Source organism: Eublepharis macularius, chromosome 16 (genome assembly GCF_028583425.1).
Source record: "Eublepharis macularius isolate TG4126 chromosome 16, MPM_Emac_v1.0, whole genome shotgun sequence".
Taxonomy (NCBI): Eukaryota; Metazoa; Chordata; class Lepidosauria; order Squamata; family Eublepharidae; genus Eublepharis; species Eublepharis macularius.
This window is the reverse complement of record NC_072805.1, coordinates 16,104,987-16,132,058: the sequence shown is the minus strand read 5'-3', so window position 1 is coordinate 16,132,058 and position 27,072 is coordinate 16,104,987. Positions and strand designations below refer to the sequence as shown.

At 44.7% G+C, this 27,072-nt stretch overlaps 1 protein-coding gene across 1 annotated transcript; it reads left to right on the top strand.

Annotated features, from left to right (window-relative positions):
• Positions 1–998: 998 nt before the first annotated feature.
• Positions 999–27,029, top strand: LOC129344080 (fatty acyl-CoA hydrolase precursor, medium chain-like). Its single transcript, XM_055000575.1, has 13 exons — positions 999–1,144; positions 6,083–6,287; positions 7,728–7,857; positions 10,385–10,518; positions 12,763–12,916; positions 14,037–14,141; positions 15,555–15,650; positions 17,992–18,132; positions 19,598–19,678; positions 20,754–20,901; positions 24,651–24,782; positions 25,603–25,675; positions 25,760–27,029. Exons 1-13 carry the CDS (start codon positions 1,054–1,056, stop codon positions 25,944–25,946), a joined length of 1,677 nt encoding a protein of 558 aa, XP_054856550.1. The 5' UTR covers positions 999–1,053; the 3' UTR covers positions 25,947–27,029.
• The last annotated feature ends 43 nt before the right edge of the window (positions 27,030–27,072 follow it).

The following is a 27,072-nucleotide window of genomic DNA, read 5'->3' as shown; positions in this document are numbered from 1 at the left end:
CATAGTATGAGGTGTTTCTTTCTAATTAGTGCCATGTACATGGAAAATTACACAGCAAGAAAAACTGGTATCAGTCTGAGGCAATTATTGTCAGCTGTCAGTAGTACACACAGATTCCCGTTCCCTGCCTCAAGCAAGGGCCACAATCCTGACATATACAGTCCTAGTACAAAAAATGTTTCCTCACCTTACTGGGTCCATATCTATGTTCATCTTTTTAAGGAAATCAAAAAGTGCCAATCAGATAACTAACAGAGCATTGTATTGCGCCATACTCTGCCTGGAAGGTGGAGCAAAAAAAAAGAAGACGGTGTTCTGGTAATAGCCATTGAGGGAAGCATCAGAGGGGAAGGAAGAAGGGAAGGTGTGTTGCGAGATGACTCTAGCAAGAGTTGTTACATGTGGTTTGACTCTGCCAGTTGGGTAAGAATTATTCAGGTAGGGCAGAAGTTCAATGGAGTTGGGTGTTAAAGGAAGAAACAAAGAGAGGTAGCGCCTCATGGATGCTCTGCCAGAGAGCTCAGGCATAAGAAGTAACAAGCAAGACTGGGTGGACTCATTTGAGGAAGTGGGAAACTTTAGGTGGGGTAAAGGTGGCAGACTTGGAAGAATGACCATTGGTAGGGATAAGCAGTAACCATATGTAAGGGTTGTTATGCTTTCTGCACACAACTGTTTTGGATTGTCAAGAAATATATCATTTTTAAACAGATGTTTTAATATTTCTGTGGCATCACACCTCTAGGGAAATAGCATTCCCATTCATTTTCTTCATGGTGGCACAGATTCAACTCCAAGGATTTCCAGATTAGCAGTTGCATCTCTTAGCCTCTACAGTACAACAGCTGTCAGCCATCTTTTAAGGCTAATTTTCCGGGCCTTTGCATAAGTGGACCACTTCCAAACTGGTTCTTTGCCTTAGGGAGTGGGGAGAAATTGGACCTCCTCCTCCAGGCACTTGTCTCTCTTCCGAGTTCCCGTAGAGACACACCCTTAAACGGAGATCTTTGGATTCTTTAAAAGAGAGAAGCAAGCATTTCGCCAGAGGCAAAGATGAAAATGTTACCTGCTGGCAAGTGCTGGTTGCTCTTTGGAGTGTTGCTGTGTGCTAAGTCAAGTGCTGGATCGACAACAGAGACCAAAGGTACCGCCTTTCACTTTTTGTGAGAAAATGTTACGGTGACATTCAAGGGACCTACTTTTCAAGCAGAGTCTCATAAATTATCCTTCCTGAAAGGACTTTTATGTTGCTGTTACTTTAGGAACTGTCGTCGCTTCCTGTTCCTTTTCAGTGTAGTGTGAGGCAAACCAGAACCCAAATGTTTGTGTCTCCATGAGACTTTTATGTGAGATCTGAATTGTTTGTTTTATACACTTCTGCTAATATCTTTGTTGCAAAATGCATGTGTCCATGGGAATAAGTCCTGTTCCATCCTAACACACTCTATGGTACGTACTTCTTCTGACTAAACATGCAAAGGATTATACAGTTAAGTTGTAGCCTCCTTGGAAAACCACAATGGGAGAGTTAAGGGTGATGTTTCTAATAAAGCAAAAATGATGTGGAAGGAAAGTAGTGAATAAACAGCTTTGAGGGCAGGGCCCAACAGCAAAATTTATTCTAGATTTAAGATGCTCTTTTGGTTAAGCTTTAATAATATGTGACTCCTCAGGCCAATATGTGGATAGTCTTTTTATTTATTTTTATATATTTACACTTCATTTCTCTTCGCAATGGGGACTTAAAGCAGATTACAATATTGTTTCTCCTCCTGTCCATTTAATCCTCATAATAATAATTCTGAGAATGAAGTAACTGACCCAAAGTCACCCAAGCAAGGCTTCTGTTGAAGTCAGTTGCTTCTGGGTTTTTCTGCTCTAGCAGGGAGAGGAAAGCCAGGATTGGCTCATTGCTTTGAGAAAAATGCTTTGAGGATGAAGCAAATGGGCATCAAGAAAATCACGGGTGCCGTGTTGGGAATCTAGGCCAATATTCTACAATTACAACTGGAATTACCAATATTCTACAATTACAACTGGAATTACAACTGTTCTCCAGACTACAGATATAAGTTCCTCTGGAGAAAATACCTGGAGGGTGGACTCTATGGTATTATACCGCACTAAGGTCTCTGTCCTCCCGAAACTCTGCCCTCCCTCAAACTCCACCCCCAAATCTCCAGGAATTCCTCAACCTAGAGTTGGCAACGCTATGAACTCACAAACAGATTGTGAAAGCATGTTCTGTTCAGCATCAGACTACTTCCTTGTCATGATGACTAGTTATTAATGACAAATCTATGAATATGTTTTTTAAAGTTTAGAATCAGCAGGGCTGAGATGATAAACGTAGAATATGGTAGGTGCTGAGAGGGAATGGAGTGTCTCAAAGCATGTCAAGTATTTCAAGGGACCTGGAGAAAGAAAAGCTGAACAAAAGCCCTTTATGATGAGTGGAATTGTTTGAAATTATGTCATGTTCAAGCAGTTTGTCCACGCAAAGGGCTAAGCTACAAGTGATGAATGACACTTGAACAGCAAGTGAACAGACTCACGTGTATTCTTCCCTGTTCACTTGCGCTCCACTTGATCACGTAGACTGATCAAGTGGAGCACAAGTGAACAGGGAGGAATACATGTGAGGGCCAAGCTACAAGTGACGAATGACACTTGAACGGCAAGTGTATTTCTCCCCGTTCACTTGCCCTTCACTCAATCCACTTGCCGTTCAAGTGTCGTTCATCACTTGTAGCTTGGCCCTCAGTCTGTTCACTTGCAGTTCAAGTGTCATTCATCACTTGGCTCAAATAATCTTTTCAGTGTGTTAAATGTGAGGCACAGAAAAGTATCGCCTCATTGTCCTGCGCCTGTGGAGCCAGGAAGCTTTCGTGCAGAAACTCCATTGAGACAGAACAGGGACTGGGCAACGTTGTGGTAGGTTTGGATGGTGCCAGGAACTCGCCAGCTGCCCACCAGTACCCATGACCCCCATCAACGACTCGGCCGCCACAGGCTCAAGAAGGGACACTGTCGGAGAGCAGTTCAGCAAGAACAAGAACACCAGTTTGCAGCTCTTTGCCCTGTTGTGATAACCTGACCTACATAGAACCAAATGGGCACATGAGAAAATTCAGGGGGGAAGAGATGACAGAGCTGAGGGAAGAGGAAGCACATCCTTGGAATTCTTTACTCCTTTCTTTTATGACAGAACAGTCCTTGCTATCCTGGAGATCCAAGGCTTAGGATAGCTAGGAATAAGATTTCAGGGCTTTCACCTCAAGGGGCTCCAGAGAAAAATCTCAGGGTGAAAGGGGCCAGAACCGAGCAGAGAAAGCTATTTCCCTCTTAGTTCCAGAGGTCCAGACTCACTGCTCCTGAGCCACCCAGCACAGTCAAGTGCTGATTACCATCTTCAACCCCAACAAGGCTCCGCCTTTACCATATCAAGCTTCTTGCCTGGTCCCCCAGATAGCTCCTGGATCTTGTAATAAGAGTCTCAGGAGATGGACTTGTGTGCCACCCTCTTGGGGTGAGGCATATTCCCCAAAGACGTGAAGAAAGCATACCTATGCACGCCTTGACAGAGGATGTTTGGGAGTTGTTTCATCATGCTTACCTTGCCGCTGTGACATTTGCACTTAACCTATTTCATAGCAACATTATCAGCTTGTCTTCCATTTATTTATTTCAAAAATGCCCAGTCCCCTTTTCTTCCTACATGGGAACCAAGGCAGCGTGCGCTATTTACTGTATTTAAGGTCATGAGGCCATTGAATTGGGTGCGTGTGTAAAAGATGCAGAGAGCTTCCAGGCCAGCGATGTTTCAAAGGGTCCTGGGACACGGTGGTTTCAGCACTCCATGTGCCAGAATCCACTGAGAACTTGCTGAGTGGCAGCTGCAGGAGGGTTGTCGGAAATGCTTGGGGCCCACTTTATTTGCAGAAGTGCCAGTAGGAACACTGTGGGCCCCAAATCTCATAACAGGTTTCAAAATATATATTAGCCAAGCCTATTTTATATGGAGGCGAGTGGAATTTGCATACTACTAATGTAAGGGTGGCAGCTTGAACTAGATTGCTCACAGTATTTTCAAAGAAGTGACATCATTGGGAGAACAGAGTTGCCAATTAGCTCACAGCTTTGATTTGGGCTCATAGATCAATGGTAGTCACGCCCTGGGGGACCTCTTTGGTCTCTTGTTCCCTAGCATTTGGCAGATTCCGCAGTTTCTGCCGAAATACAGTTGCTTTTTAAAACGTGACCAGGTGAGGAGGAAAAAAGCTGGCTCCATGGTAGGTTATCCAGGTCCCGAAAGACATCATTTTCTGTGCAGATATGGTATTGTATGCTTTCCCAACAGAAAGACTGACAATGGCTGCCTCTGTTGATGTTGCGCTATCATCGTGCTGTAGGTGCCATGCTTTAGACCAGTGATATTCAGTGTCTTGGGAGCCACAGGTGTGGGGTCCTTGACATGCCACTTGTAACTCTTCTGTGTGCTGTTCCTGAAGGTGGCCCCTACCCCTTGGTTTAGGAAAGTGGGCAAGGCCATTGCCCAGTGGGGCTTGTGGTTGGCAGGTGGGTCCCACTTTGAAACATCTACTGCCAGAGGAACAGGGAAGCTGTAAGCCTTGAGGTGCAGGTAGGATTGCCAACTCTGAGTTGGGAAATTCCTGGAGATTTGGGGAAGAGCTTGTGGACAGTGTAGTCTGAGGAGGGGAAGGAACCCAGCAGGACATAATGCCATAGAGTCAGAGCCAAGCTACAAGTGATGCCTTACACAGTTTGAACACTTTCCAGCTTCCCTGAAGTTTTGATGGGAAATGTAGGTGTCCTGGTTTTACATCTTGGCTCTCCATTACAGCTGCAAGACCAGGATGCCTATATTTCCCATCAAAACTTGAGGGAAGCTGACAAGTGTCCAACCTGTGTCAGGCATCACTTGTAACTTGGCTCTCAGGGCCAAGCTACAAGTGACGAATGACACTTGAACAGCAAGTGTATTTCTCCCTGTTCACTTGCCCTCCACTCAATCCACTTGCCGTTCAAGTGTCATTCGTCACTTGTAGCTTGGCCCTCAGTCTAGCCTCACAAGCATTTTCTCCAGGGGAACTGATCTCTGTCCCCTGGAAATCACTTCTAATCTCAGGATATCTCAAGGCCCATCCTGGAGGTGGGCAACTTTAGGTGCAAGCATCATAGCAGGGAAGGAAGTCAATGTGGCTCTTTGGGGTGATGGTAATCGTGAATGTGGCTTTCTGCAAGCTGCTGAGTGACTCCCACTGCTTTAGACAACTTTTGTTGCCTTAGACACTTTTTTCTTTGCATTGGTTTCCAGTTTCCTAATCCCAGTCATACTGTGTTCTTTACTGGAGGTTCTTGCTGTCTGAATTAGTTTCAAATTTTGTAACCCACCTTGAGTCTCAGTGATAAAGTTGGGCATAGATGAAGATGATGAAGATGAACTCAAGACATTGGTTTTTTACTCAGTGTATGTGTATATATATGCCATCAAGTTTCTTCCAACGTATGGCAACCCTATGAATCAGTGACCTCCACAACTTCCTATAATTGACAGCCTTCCTCCTGTCTTGCAAAACTGAAGACTGTGGTGCCCTTTATTGAGTCAATCCATCTCCTGTTGGGTCTTCCCCTTTTCTGACTGCCTTCAACTTTTCCTAGCATTATTTTCTTTTCCATTGAGTCTTGTCTTCTCATGCATGATGTGACCAAAGTATGACAGCCTCAGTTTAGTCATTTTAGCTTCTAGGGAGAATTCAGGCTCGATTTGATCTAGAACCCATTATTTTGTCTTTTTGGCTGTCCATGATACCTGCAAAACTCTCTGCCAACACCACCTTTCAAATGAATCAGTGATCTTCCTGTCAGCTTTCTTCATTGTTCAATGTTTACATCCATACAGACTCAGGGCATAGGGAAATGCACAGAAGACATGGACAAGTATTGTCTTCCTTTAGTTCATGATTGTTGCAGCTAAGAAACAGCAGAAAGAACAAAAGAGCCAAGCTGCTAAAAGGAGAGTTTTATGCCTTCTGACATGATCTTTGTTGACTTTTCTTAGGTGAAAGAAATGACCACCCGGAAGTGATTACTGCACAAGGGCGCGTTCGGGGCAAGGTAGTCAGTGTGAATGGTATTGACCAGCCTGTAAATGTCTTTCTGGGAATCCCTTTTGCAAAGCCACCCATTGGATCCCTTAGATTTGCTCCTCCACAAGCACCCGAGCGCTGGAGTCACATCAGAAACGCGACATCTTTCTCTCCAATGTAAGAGCCGGTCATTTTTCACTTCGCCGTAATTCCTCTTGTGCTACGTTTTTAATTTTTTAGATGTCCCTTTCCTTTGTCGATTCACGCATTGTAGGAGTGCACTGTTAATCTGACTGCAAAGGGATAGCCTTCCTCAGTCAGGAGAAGGAAGAAAGTGGTGCACTCCCTTCCCTGGAGACACCCACAGATGTTGTAACGTGTGAACCCCTCTCCCACCACCAGGCTCTCCCTCTACATTCCCTTGCCCCCACCCCTGGCAGGGCCTAAGCTCTGCAAAGATCGAGGAAAAGAGGCTTGTTCGTTGGTGCTCCTTCTGACTTCCCATACCTTGAATTCAGTTAACTGATCCAGTACAGGTCTCAGCAATTCTGAAGCTTACAGAATAATAAAGCTATTTTAGCTAGAGGTTACAATAATTACCTAGAGCTGAGCTGGAACCTTAGAGCCAAGCTACAAGTGATGCCTGACGCAGGTTGGACACTTGTCAGCTTCCCTCAAGTTTTGATGGGAAATGTAGGCGTCCTGGTTCTATAGCTTGGCTCTCCACTACAGCTGCAAGACCAGGATGCCTACATTTCCCATCAAAACTTGAGGGAAACTGACAAGTGTCCAACCTGGGTTAGGCGTCACTTGTAGCTTGGCTCTTAGCTGCCACATACAGATGGTTTGAGCAGCAGCTGGGCAATAAAGCCTGCAAAATTCAAATCTCAAGCAGCACAGCATGAAATCTGAAGATGCTGATGGTGATTCAGTTCTGCGAGTCGGTCAGTTTCAGAAGCTAAGGCCCTGGTCCAGTTATACGGTTCTGACCAGCGTTGACCAATCAGAAGGCCAGTTTCTGGAAACTTTCCAGAACTGCCTCCTGAATGGTCATTATTGCCCCCTCCAAGCATTGCAATCAGTTTGCACCACTCTCCCGCTGAATGGCTTCAAGCGGCTAATGGGAAAGAACATTTCTATCCAGGTGCATTGAGCTAAGAGAGCTGAGCTCTTAATTGGTTTATTGACCCGTGAGGCATTAGGGTTCTGTTGCACCACAGACGGCAGTCAGCAGGATGGCAACGGGCTGGCTGGGGGCGCTAGTGAGGAAAGAGCCTCACACACCTTAACGAATATTCCTGCATCCAATGAAGTGAGCACTGACCCATAAAATAATTTTTCTTACTCTTTAAAGTGCCACTAACACGGCTACTCATGTGCAATGGCCTCCCAGTGTAATTACTTTGAGTTTAAATCTATAGTGCAAACAAACACAAAATGTCATCACCTCCCCGCCCCCCGCCCCCCCGATGCCAAAATGTAATTATCCAAGATCACTATAGGTCGGAGGCAACTTGACAGCACAAAACACACACGTGACACACAATATCTTGATGATCCAGACATTTTGCTGGCTGATCTCACTGTTGTTTGCTCCCTTTTGTTTTTATTCTTTAGATGTCTGCAAGATTTGGGATGGATTGATGTGTTTCAGAAATTGTTGAATGCCACATTACCTCAGTCGACCGCATCCGAAGATTGTCTCTACCTGAATATTTACACCCCAAACACGAAAGCCCAGTTGCCTGTAAGTGAAATTCTGCTTCATTTATGTAGTAGGAATCGTCGTCATCATCTACCTGATGGGGTGAGGTAGCAGTTTCCCCCAGGCCAGTTCATCTAGGGATCCTGACAGCGTTTTGCCATCTTCTGGGCATGGAGCAGAGGTCACTGGGTGTGGGTGTGGGTGTGGGGGAAAGGAGAGGTAGTTGTGAATTTCCTGCATTGAGCAGGGGGTTGGACTAGATGACCCTGAAGGTCCCTTCCAACCCTATGATTCTATGAAGTTCAGCATCTCTGGGAGAAACATACAATTATTCCAGTGCTAATAAGAGTGCTAAGTGTGATTCCAAAAGGACTAACTAAACACCTAAGCGATATCAGCATAGACAGGATAACAACAGGCCAGTTGCAAACAGATGTACTACTTCAAATAAGCCACATACTGATACCTTGTTGACTCTTAGATTCTTGGATAAAATTTAAATCGGTGTGGGACAAAATATTCCAGCCCTAACAGCTGGTGGATGGTGGACAATAACAACCACCACCACCACCACAACAATAACAATATGTATGGGTATACAACGTAATGAGCCCAGGGTTCCCCAACATGTTGACCGGGGGCACTATGATGCCCACCAGTACTTCCTTTCGCAGCTGCAGAGCTTTTCAGAAAGTGGATGGGGCCATTGTAAGGTGGGGCTTATTTTTGTTCAAATGAATGGTTTGACACTGGAGGATGAGGAAGACTGGTAAGCACCTGATTTTTCCTTAGTCACCCGTCCAGCTTTTCCTCTTCCCAGGAGGTGTGAGGAGGGAGGCATGCTGTTTGGATGCACCTCCAGCAGACGCCATTTGAGGTTTGGCTCTACTTGCTTTGGTAGCCCTATTGGGTTGGTACTCCCCTCCCCTCTTGACATTCCAAAGGTGCCTGCAAGTTCAAAAAGGATGGGGACCCCTGCAGTAATCCCTCCCACAGGCTTACAATCTAAAAAGTCAACATGTGGAAAACACAAGAAGGGATAAGAAAGGGGGAAGGGGGGTAGGCAGGTTCATTGGTTGTCTTATGTTGCCTGATTGCACGGCTTTATAGCCCCTAATCCTCCTTGAGTCTCAGCAAGAAAGATGAACTATAAATAAAAGTCAAGAAATAAAAGCTCATGTTCAGGGTATGTTGTTGCAGGCAGGAGAAAGGAAGTGCAAGCTGGTGAAAAGGAGTAGGAAGAGGGATGAAACCGGAGAGCTAATCCAAGACTTGGCTAACAGGAAGAGTATCGGTAGAACAGAGGAGCCAAAGGGACAAAGAGGGGAGAGTCTCCCAAGGGCTTCCTCTTCCTGCATGGAACGCTGTTGCCCATGCGTGTTTTTAGAGCTTCTACGCAATGTCACGTTTGTTCATTCCGGGCATAGGGCTTTCTCTTTGACGTTGCATCATAGGAAAACCTCTTCTGATCCAATTCAATGGAGCAAATGCAGGGTGGTGGCTGTGGGCAGAGCCCCATGTGGAAAGTCAGTGCAGGAAGGTGGCAGAACTAAGTCCCGTCTTCAGATTGGCAGGGTGAATCTCTGCATTCCCTAAATGGGGGGAGCCCTACTTTTTTCTGTTCCCAGATGAACCTTGTGGTATCTTTAATTGCAGCTCAGCTGGGAAGGGGCAAAGGGGGGGACTGTAAGCCTGCAGGGGGAGCAGCACAACTCTTGTTCCATCAGTGCTTCTGCACCAACATGAGAGAATGGCGGAGAGAGGTAGGGTGGGAATAGCAACAAGTGTGTGCAGATGGCTGCTGCCCTACTGGTCACTGCTTCTTTGGTGGGCGCATCCTTTTGCACCCCTGTATGGAAGCAGCCAGAGAGTGAGAAAACAGGTCAGGAGCATGGAGAGATCTGAAGTGGGAGGGAAGAAGCAGCTTAAATTAGGCTTCAAAGAGGACAGCAAAGTCCTGCTCAGAACACTAGGCAGAAGTTCAGTCAAGGGGACTTAATGAGCAAGAACCTGGATAACCAGGCTAAACACATTTCTTGACCCCACAGACAAACTGCTCAGGCCGAAGGGCCCAACCTGGAGGCAACAGCTTTATACCTCCCAGTGAAGTCTCATTGGACCCTTCAGTCATCTTATTCAAGAAGGTCCCATTGGATCCCCCTGGGTAGTATCAACTTCTTCAGCTGGCCATCTTGAGGAGGGGTATTGTGGGGCAGAGGAGATGAGTAAGCAGCCCTCTGTATAGGCAAGCGGTTCAGCTGACAAACAAAACAAGGCCTTGGAGCTGCTAGGCCCGGGATCTTGGTTCAAGGCCCCCTGTTGCCTAATAAGGAAAAAGTAGTCACAAAAACAGCTCCCTGGGAAAATAAAATGGAATATAGTTTGGAATTACATTGAGTATTCAGTTGTATATAGAGCTTTTGAAACATTAAATGGTGTGGCTGGACAAAATTAGAATACACCCAGTGATTGTACTTTTATCATCACATTGTGGTGGTTTTTAAATTGGGTCTGGAACCCGCAAACTGAGTCCTGACAAGCTTCTTTGGTCTGTTTTTTTCTTCTTCAGGTAATGGTCTGGATCCACGGAGGAGGGCTGACATTTGGAGGAACTTTCATGTATGATGGATCCGCACTGTCTGCTTATGAAGATGTGGTAGTTGTAATGATTCAGTACAGACTGGGCCTCCTTGGATTCTTTAGGTAAGATGGGTGGTGACCAGAGGGGCCTTTTTCTTCTTTTGGGGTTTATGGGCCTCTCCGTGCGTTAGGCTATTCAAAGATCTGCTCCAGGTCCTGCCAAGCAGATATATGTTGGGGATTCCCTGTTGAAACTTATATTCAGGTGTGTGTAGGCCTGTGGGATGGGGGAAGAGGGAACAATTTTCAGCCACATATGGAAGATTCCCCAGCTGGAAAAATAGCAGCTCCACGGGGCCATTTGGCATGGAGGGTGTGTGGAGCTTCAGTCCCTTTTTCCTGTGCACTGTGATCCTGATCCCAATAGACACTCCCCATGTGCCTGAGAATCTAAGAGTCTCTCTACGTGAGAGGCCTGAATGCGTGTTCGTCAAGTGCCAGGAAACACAATGGTAGCTGGGAAGTGCAGTTTTAAAAGACAGAGCCTGCGGAGGTCACTCTGGAGGGGATGGATTCTCTTCGCCGCCTCTGGTGTGCCAAACTGGCACCTTATACTGGCGCCTGCCGTTCAGTCGCACTGTTTATCAGTCTTCTTCCTTTATGTCCTTAGAAAGATTTCTCGCTTCTAATCCTGAAAATAATATGCTTCCAGGGCAGGCGGGCATTGTTCTTCTGCCTACCAAGCCACGGTCACCAGTATTCTGTTCAGTCTGTCTCAAATTCAAGTGGATGCTGCCTGATTTCCCACCAGACTAGATCCTACCAAGTTCTCATAATGATAGTCTGGGTGGCCGCAATTGACTAAAGTGTTTGCTTTAGGGCCAAGCTACAAGTGACGAATGACACTTGAATGGCAAGTGAACAGACATGTATTCCTCCCTGTTCACTTGCGCTCCACTTGTGAACTTGTGAAGGGGCCACCTTCAGGAACAATACTGCCACAGTAATACTGCCCTCCCTATGTTCCTCTACGGCAGCTTCACTCATCTGAACAGGGTCTCCTGCAGGTGCCAGGATGCACATGGGTGAAATCGACAGCAGCCCGTACACGGGCCTTCTCTGTGGTGGCCCCTGCTTGAGGAGGTCAGAACAGACCCCACTCTCCAGGCTTTCCACAAACGATACAAAACTGAATGATTCAAAAAGACTTTTTACTCAAATGGGAGGACTGTATTGTAGGGAGGGGGTCTCAGATGCTTCACTAATGAGTTAGGGACCATAGACCTCACCACTTTGTTGTCTTACATATTATTTGTTGCTTTAAATGTGTACTCCTATGTACTACTTGTGCTTTATGTTGTCTAATGTCAATCATAGAAGTGATTATGTTCTGTTTCAGTATTTTCTTATACTTTGTATTGGACTCTTGCTAACGCTATGTCTTTTTAAACTTGTATCTATTTACCCTACGGCATTGTTTATGGAAATGTACTTGATAGGGATTGTACTAATCTCATGCTGTGTAATCCGCCTTGAGTCTCAGTGAGAAAGGCGGACTATAAAGGACACACACACATACACACATACATACACACATGGCAGGAGATTTGGGAGGCAGTGCCTGGGCAGGCAGAGTCTGGTGAGGATGTGATGTCACTTCTGGGTGACGTTCTAGGCTGCCTTGCCTAGTCTCTGTGGTGTTTACCAAAGAGATTAGGGGAGATTCCTTGAGTATCACTATGTGAAGCCCATTTTCACTCCTGCTTCTTAATTCCTGGGGGTAGGAAACTGAGGCTGAGAGGTGGTAATTCCCCACCCCAGCTGGATAAATGGGAGGTTTATATGTGAATGTAAGGTATCAAGCGTCTGTATGATTTGCTTGTCTACCTGCAAGACTCCTCTGATGACATTATTTATGGAAATGTGACAGTGATTGACAGCTCTAGTGAAAGAAGAGGAAAACATAGGTGTGGAGAGGCAGGATTTAGGCATTTTTATGGTCAAGCACTGAGTCTATTGTGTAAGCTGTGTGGGAAGGGGATTGAAAATGCAGAGAACGTTAAAAGACTAGGCAGCCCAATCAGGAAAGATAAAAAAGCCTGAAGCAAAGAATGAGAACAGTGGAGTAGACCTCTAACTGTGTATGGATGAGAAATGGCAGTGGATGAAACTCTAATGAAAGGCCGAGGGACAGGAGAAACTAGATCATGTTGGCAGCAAAAAGAAGCAAGAACGGGGTAGTGGCTGAGTGTCTTCCCTTCATACTCTTCCAGCACTGGCTTGTAACAAGTAGAAAAATGCATGTAAATGATGTAGTCGATTCTCTGTTCCTGATTTTGTTGTGTACTGTGTCTGTCTTGCTTGTAGTACTGGATCTGTAGAAGCTCGTGGAAACTGGGGCTTACTGGATCAAATCGCAGCTCTCCAGTGGGTTCAGAAAAACATCAAGCAATTTGGAGGAGATCCCCAGTCTGTGACCATATTCGGCGAGTCTGCAGGAGCATTTAGCGTTGATGCTCAGGTGGGTATACTGACAGTGGTAGAATTTGCCTCTGCACCATCGTGCTCACTTCTTTATCCCCCAAAGCGGCCTTAAACCTCATTGGAGCAGGAGGCACTTCTGAAGTTCCTAGGAAGCATCACCTTTACATCTGCAAGGAGCTCCCATTCAGAAAAAGCTGCCCCTGTCATAGGAGGAAGCTTGCAATTGGCTAATATTTTGTGGAGCCTCCCAGCATTTTGTGGTTGGACCTGGTCTTCATGGCAGCCATTTTATTATTAGAACCCCCAGTCTGTTCTCAAAATTCTCCAAATTTTTGGAGTTTGGAAGATTCCTAAGACTGGGAAAGCCGTAGCAAGTTAATGTTCAAAAAAGGATATTGAAGGAAACTCCTTCTCTCCCTGTTATTAGTATAGTGTGCTACAGGGCTTGGTCTAGTGTCCCAAATAATGGGACTTATCCTGGCTCCATTCAGTGGGAAGAACTACAGGGAGATGAAGGGAGATCAATAGGTTAGAACAGATCAGGCAATACTTCTTTATCAAACCTTTCAGATGAGATTCTTGGGGGGGGGGGCGAAACCTTGCCTCCTTTGTGAAACTCGTTTGTGAAACTTTGGGGTTTTTTTTTATTATGGACAAAATCTCAGACCATATTCAAACTCTAGATAACCCACATGATCAGTCAACACTTCTCAAACAATGGCTGCCTTTCCTAGACTATACATTTACCACAGACAGTTACTCTGTCTTGATCCATTTATATATAGTTTCACAGCATTGTCATAATATGCTAATGTTAAAGATTGTTAAATACCCATATTGGTATTCTTATTATTGAATGTTGTTTTCCCTGACTGGATCAACTTCTGTATTATAAGCGGTTACATACGTTTGTTGTTAGTTTGTGTTCAGAAAACTACATAAATAAAACAATGTTTAAAATATGGTCATGTCTGATGAGACCAAAACATAAACCTTCAAAGTTTCCAAAGGAGTGCATGTAGCCCTTAGCACCTGCCTGGGTCTCCTTCGGTCAAGAGGCTGCATTTACACCGCCTCAGAGAGATAACCAGATTTACCTACTATTCAAACACCTCAGATCTTTAATACATTCTAATCTGCACACTTTTTCCCTGTAGGTATTATCTCCGTTATCCAAGGGTTTGTTTCAGAAAGCCATAGCAGAAAGTGGAGTTGTTATAATGCCAGGTTTGTTGACTTCCCACCCAGAAGTCCTTGCAAAAGTAAGTGTGCTGTTGTGTAACACTTGGATTGTGCTCCTAAGAATAGCCCCTCCTCAAATTGCTCACCCCAGAGAAAACCCACTGGAAACAGTTCCAGGGAAATATTGTCCCGGAGCACGTGTGTGTGAAATTCAAGCATTTGCTATCATTTAGAAGAACAAATCTAGGCAAAAAGGATTTCTTTATTAGATTCAAGGGATATATTTGATTGAATAGGGTTAGAAAAGTGATAGGTTAAAAGTGACCAAGATGTGCATGAAACACAACATAAGCCCTTTGCAGACAAAATGCTGGCGTTCTGTTTCTGCAGTGTGGTAGCTTGTCGGCCCCTGTAATGCAGCTGATATACACAGTCACCATATTGTGTATATCAGGTCAATGGATGCTGTACCTGCGTGGAAAATGCACACGTTGCCCTTTTTTCACAATAGAGTGATTGTGCATATTGCACTCTCCTGCTTCCATACATGTATATCATTTCATAATGTACTATTGTATTTGCTTTTAAATGTATGTAAGCCACTTTGGCCCTGACCTGGATAGCCCAGGCAAGCCCAATCTCATCAAATCTCCGAAGCTAAGCAGGATCAGCCTTGGTCAAAAATCAGATGGGAGACCTCCAACGAAGACCAGGGTTGCAGAGGCAGGCAGTGGCAAACCGCCTCTGTTAGTATCTTGCCATGAAAACCCCACCAGGGGTTGTTGTAAGTCAGCTATGGCTTGAGGGCACTCTCCATCACCACCAAGCCTCTTCGAGTCCTATTGATTGGAGAGAAAAGCGAGAGATGAATATTTTAAATTAAATCAGCTCACAGCATTTGAAAAAGACAACGTTATCGGTAGGTTTGGAATGGCAGTGGCTCTGTGGTGTTTCCTCCAGTGATTAGAGAGAGACTGTTAGTGTGCTGTGAATGAAAGTTAGAGAGGGATAGTGGCTGAGACCCAAACAACAGGCTGTGAGGTGATATATGGGTGCTGTTAGCTTCCTTCCCTAATGGGAACCTGAAGTGGCTTACACAATCATTCTCCTCTCCTTCATATTATCTTGACAATAACAACCTTGTGAGGTAGGTTAGTCTGAGAGCATGTGACTGACCCAAGGCCATCCAGCGAGCTTCCATGGCAGAGGGGGGGATTCAAACCCAGGCCGTCCAGATCCTAGTCTGACACTCTAAGCACTCTGCTGCTTATCTTTCCCCAGTCCTTCGTCTGCTAATATTTGCGAGAGGGCTGGGGAGATGCTAACCCGATGTCACATTGCTATCCTCCCCCCAATTATATCTTACAATAGCATCTCTAAGACTGTAAGCCCAACAACCTCTTTCATCACCACCCTGGTTGGGCAATGGCTGTTCTTCATTGTTCATTTCGTAATTGCCTTTAACTGCATGTCTTTTTAAAACCTTAACAAAGGAAATAGCAAAAGTCTCCGGCTGTGGGACAAGCAGTGCGGAAATGGTGCGTTGCTTGAGGAGCAAAACAGAGCAAGAACTAAAATCCTTATTGAAGGTAGGTAAAAGCCACATGTGGTTCCTAAAAGCCAACTGAATCAATGGGAACATGATACCTGGTTGCAAAATTCATCCATTCATTTTGAGGCTTGTCCTCTGTGCTTTTATCCACAAGGGTTTGGAAGATGCTTTCCATGGTGAACATGGAAAAGAGCAAAAGTCCAGTAGCATCTATAAGACTAACAAAATTTGTGGTAGGGTATGAGCTTTTGCTAGTGGACTCTTTTCTACTGATATAGACAGTCTGACATGGCTATCCTTCTTGATCTGTAGTGAACATAGTTTTAATTATGTCTGTATTATTTTATCTAAAAGCCTATGTGCTACATAGACGTCTTTGAATAAATGGACACATTTAAATGGTGAACATAAAACAATGAACTAATATACGCCATGTAGAGTTTATGCTGGCCATTGCCTGAACCGTTAATCTTGTCAATATTCCGGGATATTGAAAAAAGAAATCTGTCATGTTTTCAGCAGTCCATCCATATTCTTTTCAGATACAGATAAACGCCAACCATCGAGGGATTTATTTATGTATTTATTAGATAATTTGTGTGCTTGGAGACCTGTTCTAGTTAGAAAAGAATAAAAAGAAGTCCAGAAATTCAATTCACCAATGAAACAGCAGTCACCTCTGGCTTTACCAGCGACAAAGCTATTTGCTCTATAGTTTTTCTTCAAGTTGTTAATATATTGAAAGCCAAGAATACTCCATAAAGGGGGTGGCAGCCATAGCTTGGAAATAGGCTTTCCGTGACTAGTTGCATCACACCCTGTTCCCTGCACCCACCCACATGACTCCGCAGTTGCTAGCTTGTTTTTCTGTTGTCGTATTGAGCAGCTCTCTGCTCATGTGCTGGTGCACCTTTTCTTTGAAAAAGCCTAAAGAGTCTGGGGCTTTTTGCTTTAGAAAAAAGACCACCACGGAACAACAGGATAGAGGTTTATAAAATTATGTAGTGTGTGGGGGGTGTGTGTGTGAAATTGGATAGAAAGAGGGTTTTCCCCCCTCATAATGCTGGACCTCGGGCAATACATTCAAGACAAACAATAAAAGGACTTCTTTGTTCCAAGAGGATTTAAATTGTGGGATTCACTGCCAGCAAATATAGTGATAGCTGCAAGTAGGTGGAATTCACCACCAATGGAGAACTGTAGGATTTGCTGCCAACACATGTGGTGATGGCTAATGGGGACTGGAAAGATTCATGGAGGATAGGTCCTTCAAGCAGCTACTAGCCATGGTGACGAAAGGGATCATCTTCATTCAGAGGCAGTAAATCTCTGGATCCCAGTGCTGGGAGGTGAAATCAGAGGAAGGCCTTGGTCCCTATGCCCTGCCATTCACCCTCCAGGGCAATGGATTGGCCACTGAATGAAACAGGATGCTGGACTAGATAGATCTCTGGTCCAATCCAGCAGGCTCTTCTTGTGTTATGCTATGGGTCAGGGTGAGTCCCCAGTATCTTGCTTCCCTGTGTTCAGGCAATTGGGGAGAAGCTGGAGGCCTGCTATGTCTGAACCTTCCAGTTCTCTGGCTGCAGCAAAGGGGGTGGTGGACAGAAATACCACTTGTGCAGGGACTGTGTTTGGGGTGTACATTTAAGAATCTGCCAATGAAGTTGTGGGTGTGTGGACCACGCAGCTAATTGTCAGCATTCAGGAATATATAGTAAGATATATTCCACAAGAGTACAGAAGAACTACAGAATGCAGGATTGAGTTTGCTGAGAACCAGACCGGGCTTGGAGGAGAGGCCCAGCTGGGGGGAGAGTAAGCCTTTTATCCATGCTGTTTTTGCCATTTAAATGTCCTCTTTCCTAAAGCTGCTTTTGGCCAAATGGGGAAAACATACAGGTACCATAGCAAGGAAATGGCAAGATTCTCCCTAGCACCTGGCAGGGCAACGCAGATTACCTGTTTACTATGACGCTACAGGCACTGCCTGGCAAGCAGACGGTTGTCTGTGTCCGCCTTGCCTGTGGTTTGGCAGGTTCTTCCTTGCACTGAATGGGGGGGGGGGATTGGGGCTACTTCTTGGCCTTGGCCGTAGAGCTCCCTGGTGTAGGTTGACCAGTTGCTGATGCTGCTCTAGACTCTACCCACATGCAAGCATAGAAATCATTACAGTGATCCTGAAAACTGGGTGTGCAGTTGGCATGCTGCTGATACAGTTCGAGCCTATGCAGATGTCTGGACTTGTTGGGTTTTACATATGTGTCTAGCTTAGTTCAGATTTGCTTCATTCTAATTATGAATGTCTTGGAATGTTCCACCCATAGGAAGCAAGCACACATTTAACATATATTTTCCTTTTAAAAAAAACACCACAGGAAATTAAAAGCATGAATGCAGTTGTGGACGGCAAGTTCTTTCCAAAGGCACCCAAAGAGCTTCTGGCTGCAAAGGAGTTCAAGGCTGTCCCATATCTACTCGGCGTGAATAACGATGAATTCGGTTGGACCATGCCTCTTGTAAGACATTTGTTTCTCCTTTCTGTATCGCAAGCACCTGCGTTATCTGAAAGGGTGCCTTAGGGATGAGTCATATGCTATAAGCCCTCCATGGCTTGTATGAGGACTTTCTGTCAAACGAGTGCCTAGAGTTCCCTACGAGGAGCTCAGTTTGCAGGTGTGCACTGGCTGGGTTCAGATCAGAACCACAGCCCATGGGTTCTCTTTTCCCACACCATTTTCCCAACCTGATAAGATGGTAATGGGGAGACTGTGGTGAGCCACTTTGGGTTCCCACTGGGAGCAAAAGTGTGTATAAATGAAGGAAACAGATAAATAAATGAACTTAATGTGTGCTGATGGATAGGTTTCCAACAAGAAACTCCCAGTACACAAACTCCCAGTACATATCTGGTAAAAAAGCATCTGTCAGCCACAAGGACTTTATGTGAGTCCGCCTTGACATTGATCAGACACTGAGGATTCTGTTTTGCCAACTGCTTTCCATACCACTCCCATTTCTTCTCCAGCTTTGTGTTATCCATGTATTAACCACATCTTTGCAAATGGGAGTAAAAAAAAAAAAGGATCAGAAGACAGGATGTACAGCACTTTCACACAAGTGGAATAACTTTCAATTCACTTTCAATGTACTTCAGCAATCTTTTGCAAGTGGATTTTGCCTTTTCGCACAGTAAAATCCAGTTGATTGAAAGTGCAATATTCAGCATGTGTGAAAGTGCCCCCAAAGGCAAATTTAAGGTGTCAGATTTTAGCCAGGTCCCCAGAAGATAGATAGGTGAGTGCATCCTCGTGCAAGTATGTCATTGGGTACAAGGTGCAGAGTGGTAAGCTGCAGTACTGCAGTCCAAGCTCTGCTCACGACCTGAGTTCGATCCTGGCGGAAGCCAGGTTCAGGTAGCTGGCTGAAGGTTGACTCAGCCTTCTGAGGTTGGTAAAATGAGTACCCAGTTTTCTGGGGGTAAAGTATAGATGATTGGGGAAGGCAATGGCAAGCCACTCCGTAAAAAGTCTGCCAAGAAAACGTCATGATGTGACTCCCCCCACGAGTCAGTAATGACTCGGTGCTTGCACAGGGGACTACCTTTACCTACAAATATATCATTTCAACAACAATGGCATAAAAAAAGATACATTCAATGCTGAGAGGCTGTGGCTCAGTGGAGGAGGGTCCCACTTTCAATCCCCTGCATCTTAAGAGGACCAGGTGATGCAAAAACTGACTGAGACCCCAAAAAGCTACTGCCAGAATGAATAATACTGACCTTGATGGACAGATGGTTTGATTCAATACAAGGCAGCTTCATGTGTTCCTGTCTATGCAGTTCTGCAAAAGCTATTCGTGGATAAGACTTGTTTTGTCCACACATTGAGTATTACCTTCTATCTTCTGCTGCCATTAAGGTGGCATAATCTCACACTGAACAATATTGAATGCAAATATATATATTTTTTTTACACACAGGCAGTGTTTTCCTTAAATATAACAGATGGTGTAAATCGGGAGAACATCACGGCAGCATTCCAAGTTGTAGCCACCGAGTGGGTAAGAGAGAAGCAGATACTCCATGCTTTTTGGACTGTGGAATGGCTTGTTTATGTACAAATTCCAAGATACCTGGAAAGACTTAAGAAAAATATTATAGACCCTTTGAAAAAAATGCAGGGAAGATTTAATTCAACAGATATCTTGGTGTTCTCTGTTTTGATCATCAGAGACGAGCTCTGAGTTTGTAAAATGGGAATATGGGAGACTGGGTGCACAAGGACGTGGGGTAAAGTTGCCAACCTCCAAGTGGGGCCTGGAGATCAACCAGAATCACAACTGATCTCCAGATCCAGAGATCAGTTCCCCCAGAGGAAATGGCTGCTTTGGAGGGCGAACTCTGTGGCATCATGTCTCTGTTGAGCTCCTTCCCTTCCCCAAGCCCTGCCCTTCCCAAGCTCCACCCCCAAATCTCCAGGAACTCCCCCACCTTGAGTTGACAGTCCTTAAGTTCTGGCAATAATGAAAGGTCAAGAAATCCTGAGGTCTAATAAAGCACTTTGGAAAGGGCCCTCCCGAAGAATCTAGCTCAATACCCAGACCAAATGTGTAGATCTGCAGATTATAAATCAGGAGGATTCACAGCACTGAAACTAAAGTATCAGCCAACCCAACAAACAAAAACATAATGCTAGAAAGAATCCAAGTTGTAGAATATGGCTTCACTAGCAACTCAGCCCATTTTTTTTTAATGGACTCTAGAAAACAGAGCATAGGAACGCTGTTGGGGAGATGCGATGGACCCTGGAGTGCTCTTGTGCTCCACAGCAGGCAGATTTTGGCTCCAAATGGGTCTGATTCAGCCCCAAATGGACCAAAATCAGGCCACCATGGAGCACAGAAGCACTCCAGAGCTGACCGTGCTGCCCTGGCAACATTCCTGTGCTCCGCAGCAGCCTGATTTCGGCCCCAAATGGACCAGAATCGGGCCACTGCAGAGCGCAGGAGCACTCCAGGGCCTACTTGGGGCCTGCTGCAGGGCTGTCATTCCCCTGGGCCTTCCCACCGCCACTACCGGTGCTATAAACAGTGCTATAAAAATCCTCAACATGCCTGCCATTTCCTTTCATTGCAGGGGCTCTCAGCTGAATCTGTGCAGAAGGTATTGGATGAGTATCTGGGAGACACGGAAGACCGTATCCAATTACGAGACCGCTTCCGAGATCTGATGGCAGACGTCCTCTTTGTTATTCCTGCTATTCAAACAGCCAGAATCTATAGAGGTGAATTTTCTGAAATAACAGAACTCTCACACCAGACATATAGAGCCAAGCTACAAGTGAGGAATTACACTTGCCTGGCAAGTGAACCGATTCATGTGTATTGTATTCCTCCCTGTTCACTTGCCATTCACTTGCGCTCCACTTGATCAAGTGGAGCGCAAGTGAACGGCAAGTGAACAGGGAGGAATACACGTGAGTCTGTTCACTTGCCAGGCAAGTGTAATTCCTCACTTCTAGCTGGGCTCTTAGACACCATTCAGTACCTTGCCCAGTACATCCCATGTGAGTCTTGACAACTGACTGCACCCTCAGGGTGTTGTTCTGAAATGTAATTCTCTGGCAGGGGAGACATTTACAGAGAAAAGCCCTAAACAGGCTCAAAGACACCTTCCTGCAGCGGCAGTGCCCTCTGGAGGCACACCAAGGTAAAAGGCGAGTCGTCGCCAGTACGGCTTGCCTTTTATATAATAGGATTCTGTTTACTTTATTTACAGTCTGCCTTTCTCAAGGCAGATTACACAGGTTAAATTGGTACAATCAACAGGATGTGACATCCAATGAACAATGCAATAAGATTTGGACTGTAGGGATCTGAAGCCAAGCAGAAATCTGAAAACAGAACTGAAGCAAAGCATAGGTATTAATATAATGCATTAAACAATGCAAAAATTGCATAGCAGGATCCTACTTGCAGCAACAGACAGCACAAACTATACACAGTAGTAGTAAAGACCGCAGTCTTTGTTGACCACAGTTGTTGTTGACCCCTTACTTATCTTCCTGAACCATTTTGTTACAATACAGCCTTACATTGAGAGCAAGTGAATGGCAAGTGAACAGGGAGGAATACACGTGAGTCTGTTCACTTGCCGGGCAAGTGTAATTTGTCACTTGTAGCTTGGCTCATAGAAGCCCTCTTGGCCAAAATTCTCATTGTTTTTCACATTTGGATTTCACTGCCAAAATGTGGATCTTCCTCATAAAGGCATACTATGTGTACCATGAGGGTTCTTTCAGTGAAGACCATCTCTTTAGTACAGGTCTACCAATCACATAGATATGGGAAGGGGCTCCAATTGAAACAGTAAAAGGAGCGCTCTGGTGACCATAACCATAGGTAAAGGTAGTCCCCTATGCAAGCACTGAGTCATTACTGACCCATGGGGGGGCATTGCATCACGACGTTTTCTTGGCAGACTTTTGTTACAGGGTGGTTTGCCATTGCCTTCCCCAGTCATCTACACTTTACCCCCAGGAAACTGGGTACTCCTTTTACCGACCTCGGAAGGATGGAAGGCTGAGTCAACCTTGAGCCAGTTACCTGAACATATTGTTAAAACAATTAATTTGTTTACCTACCTACATGATTCTGGGCTAATTTTAAGGTATGGATTCTAATGTCCTGAGGCTCAGATTGGGCCACCTCTCCTGTATGAACCTGTGCTCCAATTTAGATCCTTTCAGAATTTTTTCCTGGTTGTTCGCAGATTGAATAAATTAGCCACAGACTGTTTGCAAGCGTTTTTGACCATGGCACCAACCCTCTGGATTATTTCCCAAGAGGCAGGCTAGTGGAGACAATGTAAAGCAGTTCTGTTTAAGTAGAAAAGAGCAAGGGTTCAGTTCTGTTTCTGGAGGGTTTTGATAGAGGTTGACATTTTTACCTGATGGCTGTTTGAGGGGATTTATAAATTAGAGGCTGTTGCATTAGTGTTTCATTTGCTGCTTATACCGCTGAAAAAACCTTCTGTGTAGTGCTTATTTGATGCACACTGTGAGCTTTCATGGATGATGGGAAAGGTGGGATGCAGACGCCGTAATAACTAGGGATGAATAATGAATGTACACAAAGAGGCAAACAATACCTGACCTGAATGTGCTTCTAAAATACAATTTTGAATCATGACTATAAATTCAAGGTTTAATTGTTTGGGGTGGTAGTGATGGGTGGTGTCAAGTAACAGAGACCAAATTCATTCCCATTTATGAATAGCATTGATCCACCTCTCTAAGTGCTGACACATTTGGCTCCTATCAAGTTTGCTTGTGGAGAGATTTCAAAATGGGCCAAAGGTGGACATTCAATAAACAGCTCCCTCCAACCCCTACTTCAACTTTCACACATGGCAGCAGAGGAAAATTAGGGTTTGGGTTGGGGATAGCCAAGCTCCGCCAGTCATAATTACCTCTTTTAAATTAGTAAACTTTTCATATCCGGTCTCCTGTCAACATTTCTGTCAATATTTCAAAAGTCACATTTGCCACTTAGAGCCAAGCTATAAGAGAATTACACGAGGAGGAGCATGTGAAGGCAATCGCAATGTTAGCCGGGAAGCTGAGTTTTAAAAGAGATTGGAAGACTTTGTTAATTTTCGCTCTCTACAGAGCCAGGGAAATCTCTGCTCACAGGATTTCTTAATTTCCTCTTTGCCTCCTGAACGCTCTGTCAGTTTCACCTCCCCTTCTAAGAGGTGAAGAGGAAATAAACAAACCTTCTAAGCAGCAATCTGTAGAGAGGGGAAATTGACAAAGCCGTCCGATTTCTTTTAAAACTCAGCTTCCTGGCTAATATTGCGACTCCCTTCATGTGCTCTTCCTCATGTAATTTGTCTCTTGTAGCTTAGCTTTTCCACACCAGGTTTTTTTCTACAGCTCACTTTCTTATTTATCTGTGTCTGGACTTCACAGACCACCTTTGCTATAGTCTGAAGTAAGACAGGAAGAGCACAAAATGATACTGATATAGGTAGAGAAGGGGGGAAACCAATGTTGTGGAAAAGCACATGGAATGTTCTTGAACCCACAACGACATAATAACTGATCTGAGGGAAATAGAAGAAGGTGGAATTTGAAGTTAACTGTTTGGCAGATAGTCATTTGTTTACCTCATTTGTCTTTGGGGTTTTTCCTTGCATCAGACTGCAGAGTACCTATTTCCAAGGGAATTGAGACTTTCCCCTCTCTTTGTTTTTCCTTTGCAATAAACATCTCCCAGGCTGCTCTACTCTATTAGGTTTCAAAAGTGCTCTTTGATAAAGGTTCAGTTGCACATTACAACAACAGCAACAACAACATTCAATTTATATACCGCCCTTCAGGACCACTTATGACCCACTCAGAGCAGTTTACAAAGGATGTCATTATTAACCCCACCACAGCTGTGACTAGCCCAAGGTCACCCAGCTGGCTTCAAGTGGAGGAGTGGGGAATCAAACCCGGTTCTCCAGACTAGAGTCCCGCGCTCTTAACCACTACACCAAACTGGCTGTCTCCCATTATGGGATCTTCTTCCATGCTTATTTTAAATGATTTTTTTTGGCAAATGCAATGACCAGGATTGCTTTCTCTTAAGATGATTTCCCCCCTGCTGGGAAACATTTAGAAGTACTTGAATTCCTCCCCCACCCTTGTCCTCTGCCTGTTGGGGTAAAATCAGCTGAGGAGTGGCTTTTTCCAGAAAGAAAGCAGCAGGTGAGGAAAGGGTTAAAGTTCTCTGTGCTAGAGCAATGCTACATTTGCAAAAAAAACAAAACTCCTTTAAAACAAATAGAGAAGAAAGGTAAGGCCTAGTGGACCCTTGAGCCTTGCAGTGAAAAGAAAGATGCCATCCTACTATGTGACTGAACTGTGTGTATTCCTTTGGAGCACCCAATTGATTGAGGCTTCCTGTTGAACATTTCCAGCAGTTTCAGAATGTTTTCTACTACTAACAATATTGAACTTACTCTCTTTTTATTTTTCCCCTCAAGATTCTGGTGCTCCAGTCTACTTTTATGAATTCCAGCACCGGCCCAATATGTACAAAGAATCAAGGCCAGCTTTTGTGAAGGCAGACCACGGCGATGAACTTTACTTTGTCTTCGGATGGCCATTAATAAAAGGTAAATCAGCCTTCATGAGTAAGGGTATGATTATGGGTTAATTTAATAATGGGCAAGCTTCAAAATTGCATTGGTTGGTTGTAGCATTAACATTACAGTGATTCTCCTCTAAGGAATTCTCAGTGAGAATTACTACAACAGTATACAGAAATATAAAATCCAGGTTTAGAAAAAAAAACCCCAAAGCATAAAACCAGAAATACAAACCAGCAAGATCCAAAATACAGGTCCTAATCAGCATTGATCCTGTCTGTAAGTGGATAGCTTCCTGTAATCCCACTATGATCCTCCAAGACTTTCCCCACTCTCTTCGAAGTTTTCAAGACTGAAGGCCTGAACGCATTCAAAAGCACCCTGCTATTCAAACCAAGCCGCCATCCTGATACCTCCAGGAAGGAACTCCGTGTTGGGGTCTGATGATCTGCTCCTCCAGTGTTCCCGCCCAGCATCCAGCGTTCAGGGCTACCCTGCTTCTGAACAGGGCATGGAGCTCCCATGGCAAGGAACCCTGCAAACATGCCCGATTCTTTTAAAACAGCCATGCCTAAGCTACGGCTGCCCCCCATCCCAGGGATTCCAAGTTCATTGTGCACATGAAGCTGCCTTCTCCCGAGTCACGTGTTGGTCTGTCAAAGTCAGTCTTGTCTACTCCAACTGGCAGCAGCTCCCCAGGGTCTCGGGAAGAGTCCTTTCGGATCACCTGTTACTTTTAAACTAGGCAGGGATTGAACCTGGAACCTTCTGCAGGCAAAGGAGGAGATGCACCAATACTGAGCCACGGAGACTATTTTCCCTTTTGTCTCTCCTGTCCCATCTTCAGGTGACGATTCAGAGGATGAGAAAAAGCTCAGCAGGACTATCATGAAATACTGGGCCAACTTTGCTCGCACAGGGTGAGATTCCTGGCTATTTCGAAACAGTGTGGATCAGTCTCTTTAACATTCCAAATGCAAATTTTGTTTCTGATGTTTTTCTAGAAATCCAAATGGCAAAGGTTTGGTGGGGTGGCCACGCTATGACCAGAATGAAGGATATCTGGAGCTGAACCTGCAGCAACGGAAAGCAGAGAAACTGAGAAAGAACCAGGTTGATTTCTGGGTGGAGATTTTGCAGGACAAAACAAAGAAAACCACAAAAGAACAGGAAACACGTCTGGATCTCTAGCTGGCAATGTGATTTCCTGGTCTGCTGTTGTCTTGAGACATCAAATACTTAAATGATAACTGAAAACTGTATTTGTCAAAGTGTGTCTTAGCCCTGAAGGGAGGGAAAAATCAGAGGCTTTGACTGCTATCAAGTAGTCTTTATCAACCAGAAATTTTGTGTGATTCTTCAGGGTTCTTTTCCAGCCAGAACGCAGTAGAAATGAGTCCCGGCACCTCTTTAAAATACTCACATGATTGGTGGGTATTTGGCCCTATCGGCCATTTTGGGACCATTTTGGCCCAAAATGGCTGAAATGGGCCCGAAACAGCCAGGATTGGGCCGCTGTTGGGCAGAGGAGCGCTCTCCCATGTAGCAGCGGTGCGTTCCAGACTGTTTTGGACCTGAATTGGGCCTCCTGTGGAGTGCAGGGGCACTCCTGGGGTGATCACAGCCTGTGTGATGACTTCACTTCCTGCAAGTGACATCATCACATGGTCCCAGGAGCACAAACGTGCTTTGCGTGCATGTGTATGGTACCCAGTGAGTTCCACCACTCTCTTTCCCCAGAAATAAAGCCCTGATTCTGATTCAGCATTTAGGAAGTGCTGTCAAAGATTTCTGTTACAAGATGGAGGTTATTAGTGAAAGCTATTGGTGAATCTTAAGAACTGAAATCAGGGCTACAATATTTTACTCTTTTTAGGATTGCACTGTTAGTCAATTGATGGGATTGGTTTTGCAGGGTGGCTTGGATTAAACAAGCAGCATAGAGGTTTTAAAGTTGTTTTAAACAGGAATGGTAGCAGATACCTTAATACTCAAACAGAAAAGACGGATTTTAGGAGTTCCAGCTGACAACTTCTTTCCTCCTCTAAAAATTAGGCACCCAGTTCAGAGGGGAAAGAGTTTAAATGTTCCCCTTCATACTGTTTCTCCAATCTGAAGCAGCCCTGGGGAGCTGTTATTTGCCTTTTTAGGTAAACATACAATCTTATATGTGCAGATCGTCTAAAACTGCAGTTTTTCTCCTGCAGAACTTTTTTTTCGTCTTCATTTGTAAGTGCCTGCAGATTAACCCATTAAAATCCATATTGAAGATTTTTTTAGTCAAGTTTATTGAACATTTTAAAAAATAGAAAGTGCC

Excerpts from the sequence above, each read along its gene's own strand:
- LOC129344080 (XM_055000575.1), top strand. The coding sequence starts at position 1,054 with ATGAAAATGTTACCTGCTGGCAAGTGCTGGTTGCTCTTTGGAGTGTTG. Across the intron at positions 6,288-7,727 it reads GCGACATCTTTCTCTCCAAT|ATGTCTGCAAGATTTGGGAT; the intron begins GTAAGAGCCGGT and ends TTTATTCTTTAG. Across the intron at positions 18,133-19,597 it reads TCGGTTGGACCATGCCTCTT|GCAGTGTTTTCCTTAAATAT; the intron begins GTAAGACATTTG and ends TTTTACACACAG.